Source organism: Octopus bimaculoides, chromosome 17 (genome assembly GCF_001194135.2).
Source record: "Octopus bimaculoides isolate UCB-OBI-ISO-001 chromosome 17, ASM119413v2, whole genome shotgun sequence".
In the NCBI taxonomy this organism is placed as follows: domain Eukaryota; kingdom Metazoa; phylum Mollusca; class Cephalopoda; order Octopoda; family Octopodidae; genus Octopus; species Octopus bimaculoides.
In genome coordinates, this window is record NC_068997.1 from 8,779,000 (window position 1) to 8,784,999 (window position 6,000).

A 6,000-nucleotide genomic window follows, 5' to 3' on the forward strand; every position below is an offset into this window, starting at 1 on the left:
TGAGTGGATTTGGTAGACGGAAACTGAAAGAAGCCCGTCGTATATATGTATATATATATGTGTGTGTCTGTGTTTGTCCCCCCTAGCATTGCTTGACAACCGATGCTGGTGTGTTTATGTCCCCGTCACTTAGCGGTTCGGCAAAAGAGACCGATAGAATAAGTACTAGGCTTACAAAGAATAAGTCCCGGGGTCGATTTGCTCGACTAAAGGCGGTGCTCCAGCATGGCCGCAGTCAAATGACTGAAACAAGTAAAAGAGTAAAGAGTATGTCTGCTCAATCAGACCTGGGACCAAAACAACTTCTCCATCGTCATCATCATCATCATCATCAAATTACCTATAATGGAATTAATCTACAGTATTAGAATGTTTATCTTTTGACTTGTTTCAGTCATTAGACTGTTGCCATACTGGGGCACTGCCTTGAAGAATTTCAGCTGAACGAATCAATTCCAGGACTTATTATTTCTTTTTGTAAAGCCTGGTACTTACTCTTTCAGTCTCTTTTGCCAAACTGCTGCTTAGTTACAGGGACATAAACACACCACCGTTTGTCCAGTGGTGGTGGGTGACACACACGCGTGTGTGTATATATGTCTTTGTGCATGTGTTTGTCACATACACAGGCTTCTTTCAGTTTCTGCCTACCGAATCCACTGACAAAGCTTTGGTCAACCTTAGGTTGTAGTAGAAGACTTCTGCCAGAGTGCCACACTGTGGGACTGAACCTAGAACAGTGTGGTTGGGAAGCAAACTTCTCACCATGCAGTCACACCTGTGCTTGTTGAGAATTTACCATTTTGTCCCAAAATTCCAGAGTTGGAGGCACTTGCCAAGAGAAATGAAGACCATAAGCTTGAAACATCAAAGATACATTTCCATTCTTTCTAAGCATCAAACTAATACACCTGTCTGTTGTTCCCTCACCTATCCCTGTCTTTTGCTTTCTGTACATATGAACCATATATGTATGTACACACACACACATGGTGGGCTTCCACACAGTTTCCGTCTACCAAATTCCCTCACAAAGCATTAGGTGGCCCAGGGCTATAGTAGAAGGTCCTTGCCCTTGGTGCTGTGTGGTGGGACTGAATCCAAAACCATATAGTTTTAATCATACAACAAAGCTTTTACCAATATATATTGTGTGTGTCTTTAGTTTCTGCACACTTGGCAGATAAATGGTAGAGTATCAGGAAAAACAAAATGCCTTGTGGTATTTGGTTTTGTCCTTTTACATTCTGAGTGTAAACCCTTTTCCAGTTCTTTGCCTTACATCTTTTCATGACCAGTAAAATAATAACAAACACCGGTCAACAAAATAAAACAGATTTCAAGTGTTCAATCGACTACACACCCTGCTCAATGAATTAGCATATAAGTGGCTGAGTATTCCAGAGGTACGTGTTCTCTTAATTTTCAGGCACAGTATGTGACAAGGCTTCAACACAGTTTCCTTCAACCTAGTGTTATCCACAAGGCTTGAATTCACCCAAATTTATTGTAAAAGACTGGGATGCCACGCAATGGGTTTGAACCTGGAACTGTGTGACTGAAGCAAACATCTCAGCCACTCATCTATACTGCGCCTGGCATATGCAGTCAATGAAATAGAGATGGATGAAATAACTAACTGACAGAAATAATGACTAATGTCAATTACATCAACTCTAACCCTTGATGGTGCTGCTCCAGCATGACCACAGTCCATTGAATGAAACCAATAAAAGAATATTATCATGGCTATTCTTCATCTAACCAGCCATGCATGTTATCTTTCATGTCCTTGTCTTTGATGTTTCTGTTTCCAAATATTCCGTTATCAGAATTTCTCTATGCTTAATGTTTTTATTAACTCTTTATCATTGATAATGCTAATGATGTTAATAGATATATAAATTAATTTACTCCCATAAAAGTTATGAAACTAACTCAGAAAAAATGTGACATTTTGTGTGATTTGGTCATGGAAGCTTCTAGCAGTCAAAGACAACATGTCGGAAAGGCTGGCTTTTTCAAAAATAGCACTTGTCTTTATTGGTGGTTAGTTTCAACACTAAATGGTTTAATTGTGTTTCACAGATTTTCATCACTCAAAAATGAGGTTATCCTTTCTCTGTAATGAAGGCAACCTAATTTAGAAGATGCTGTCACCTCAGAATAAACTGATACAGATTTTAGGAGATTCCTTGACCTTTGCAAAATCCTTGCTCTTTATTGCTGATGCCATACTGTCTTAGGTGCAGGCATGGCTGTGTGGTTGAGACACTTCCCAATCATGTGGTCTCAGGTTCAGTCCCACTGTGCAGCATCTTGGACACATGTCTTCTACCATAGAACCCAGGCCAACCAAAGCTTTGTGAGTGGATTTGGTAGATGGAAGCTGAAAGAAGCCCATCGCGCCTCTATGTGTGTGTGTGTGTGTTTCTGTGTATTCTTGTCTTGACAATGTGACGGTTGTAAATGAGCATCACTTGCATACAAGTGTTGTTGTTGTTCATTTATAGTCTTCTGTGAAAAACATGTCTGGTCATGGGGGAAATATTGCCTTGCTTGGAAACAGGTGAGGGTTGGCAACAGGAAGAGCATCCAGCTGTAAAAAAAAATCTGCTTCAATAAATTCTGTCTGACCTACACAAACATGGAAAAAGTGGATGATGACGATGATGATGATGATGATGATGATGATGATGAATCTTGTTACATGGTAGTGACAAGCTAAGATGAAAATGACGGATGACTGACAAAATGAGTGATGGGGGCAAGAAACAGTCTGCTTTGTTAGGTTAGAGATGTTCACAGTCATTCAATCACATTACTAAAGAATACTGCAAGATCTGTTTTTGTAAAACTAAAAATTCAACTGGAGGATGGCAAATGAACAGAAGAAAATACGGTACCAGTTGAGTACTGGGGTCAATGTAATCGATAATCCCCCCTTCCCCAAATTTCAGGCCTTGTGCCTATAGTAGAAAGGATTGTTGTTGTTTTTGTTATTATCATCATCATCATTATTAAGGCAGTGAGCTGGCAGAATTGTTAGCATGCTGGACAAAATGCTTAGTGGTATTTCGCCCGTTGCTGCATTCTAAGTTCAAATTCTACCAAGGTTGACTTTACCTTTCATCCTTTCAGGGGTCAATAAATTAAGTACCAGTTGAGTACTGGGGGAGGTCAATGTAATCGACTATACCCCTCCCCCAAATTTCAGGTCTTGTGCCTATAATAGAAATGATCGTTATTATTAAGGGGGCAATCTGGCAGAACCGTTACCGTGTCAGAAAAAATGCTTAGCAGCATTTCTTCTTTCTTTACATTCCGAGGTTGACTTTGCCTTTCATCCTTTTGGGGTTGATAAAATAAGTACCACTGGTATCAATGTGTCAATGTAATTAACTTCCCCACTCCTCAAGGCTGCTGGCCTTTTGCCAAAATTAGAAAGAATTATTATTATTATTATTATTATTATTATTATTATTATTATTCAAATTCCGCCGAGATCAATTTTGCCTTTCATCCTTTCGGGGTTGATAAATTAAGTACCAGTTGAATACTGGGGTCAATGTAATCAACTCATCCCCTCCTCCAAAATTGCCGCCCTTGTAGCAAAATTTGAAACCATTATTATTATTATTATTATTATTATTATTATTATTATTATTATTATTATTATTTTTTGGTTCTTTTATTTTACAGCACCTCTCCTTCACACATTTGGTAGCAGTCCAGTGTTTGGCCTGTCTGCAGGAAAGAACACAGTGACCAAATCCAGTACGACCGTAGCTACCACCACCACAAGTAGTGTACGAACTTGTCTAAGTTCAAGCAGTCGCAGTAGTCACATGCCAGTCACGAGTTCCACAAATGCACACTCGAAATCTAAGCAGCGTTCGAAACAACGGCAGCATCCAGCACATCGAGAGTCAGCTGCAATAGTGACTTCACTGCATCGAGAGCCAGGTGGGCCATTAGGATTACACATTCCACTTGGCTCTTCATCATCGTCGTCGTCTATATCTCCATCTTCATTGGTTTCCTCTTCTCAGTCTCACCGGGCTTCAACGTCAACTACCACCACCACATCTACTAAGTCTACTGCTGTTGTACAGTCCCATACAAATACGGGGGGGCACAAACATGGCTTATTGCAAGTAAGTGTCTTAATACATTCATCTCTTTAAATTGATATATATATATATATATGTGTATGTATGTATGTATATGTTGATTTTTCAGTTGTTTATTGTCGTTGTTGCTATTGTTTAATTCTCTTGTCAGGTCGACCTTCATCTTACAGACCCGTAGTCAAAGGGATACCATCCTAGCTTGTTTTTTTTAAGGTTATCCAAGACATTGCATTGTCAGCAGTGGTGCACAATGTCATTAGTATAAGCAGTGTGAGTTCTTACAGTGACAACATTAAGCTTCTGTCTATACATTGTTATCAGATCTATAAATCTCAGTTAATTAAATGCTAAATTATGAAACTAAAATGATTGCAGTGTGAAGAACCTGTATTGACCATTCAAAAACAGATAAGGACTTGTTGACTGGGTCACAGTTCCTATGATGAAATTTTGACACCAAATAATGAATAAGTCTTTCTACTATAGACAAAAGACCTGAAATTTAGAAGGAGGAGCTAGTTGATTACATCAGCCCTAGTATTCAGTTGGTACTTATTTTATCATGCCCACAGAAGGATGAAAGGTGCCATCAGGTATGAGAGCATGCAGCATTGCAATGCATGGATGCATTCACCATTTTGCTAGTATATTGCTGGGTCCTGCTGGGTGACCTGTCAAGCAGAGTTATGGTCAGTTCCCATCTCCATGAGATACCTCCTCATCCACTGTGACCATGTGGTCTGTGTTTGACCAACACAAGCCGTCAACTCCTGAACAGAGTGTGAAATGATCTGCTTGTGTCTTGATGGCCAGAACAGTCGGGGTTCACGCCGAAGTGGTCAACTACTAACAGGATCCTGGCTCTTCATGTAGTCATCATCATCATCATCATCATCGTTTAACGTCCGCTTTCCATGCTAGCATGGGTTGGACGACTTGACTGAGGACTGGTGAAACCAGATGGCTACACCAGGCTCCAATCTGATTTGGCAGAGTTTCTACAGCTGGATGCCCTTCCTAATGCCAACCACTCAGAGTGTAGTGGGTGCTTTTACGTGTCACCCGCACGAAGGCCAGTCAGGCAGTACTGGCAACGGCCACGCTCAAAATGGTGTATTTTATGTGCTACCCGCACAAGAGCCAGTCCAGGGGCACTGGCAACGATCTCGCTCGAAAGTCCTTACACATGCCGCAGGCACAAGTGCCAGAAAGGCGTCGCTGGGCACAGATGCCATCACAATTTCGCTTTCGCTTGCCCCAATAAGTCTTCGCAAACTGAGCTTCGTGTCCAATGAGGGAGACGACGTTGGCATGGGTGCCAGTCGTCAAATTTGTAGTCCTTGAATGTCAGTGGCAGGGGCTACTTGTAGCCTGTGCCAACCTCTGTAAGGCATCTGACTTGGTGGACAGGGGTATGCTTTGGAGGATTCTGGAGCTGTGAGGTCTACCTTCTCTGCTGAGTAGGTTGATGATGGCCTTGTACATTAGAACAGTCAGCAGGATGCTATTTAAGGGGTATTTGATTGTTAAGTCGCAGAGGTTGAGCAAGTATGTAGAGGGTTCTCTTAGACAGAAGTACTAAAGCACTTAAGGGCCCTATTCACACAATAAACTTTTAAATTTATGTTTTGTTAATACATTTAGCAATTGAACAGTTGCAGTGTGAAAGACACATATTAGCCATTCAGAAACACACACACACACACAGAAGACTATTAACTTCACTTAAACATTTATTATTTGCTATTTGGGAAAACAGTGAGCTGGCAAATGGAAGGTGAGTTCAAACTCACCTTCCATCTTTGGGCGGATAAAATAAGTTCTAGCTGAGTACTAAGGTTGATGTAATCATCTAGCCCCCCCCCCC

At 40.9% G+C, this 6,000-nt stretch overlaps 1 protein-coding gene across 1 annotated transcript in view; it reads left to right on the top strand.

Moving 5' to 3' along the window:
* Positions 1-6,000, top strand: part of LOC106872674 (bromodomain adjacent to zinc finger domain protein 2B) — a 268,130-nt gene that overhangs the window by 173,567 nt on the left and 88,563 nt on the right. Inside the window, exon 5 of the mRNA XM_052974123.1 lies at positions 3,703-4,157. Coding sequence (XP_052830083.1) covers positions 3,703-4,157 — 455 coding nt within the window. The remainder of the gene's footprint in view (positions 1-3,702; positions 4,158-6,000) is intronic.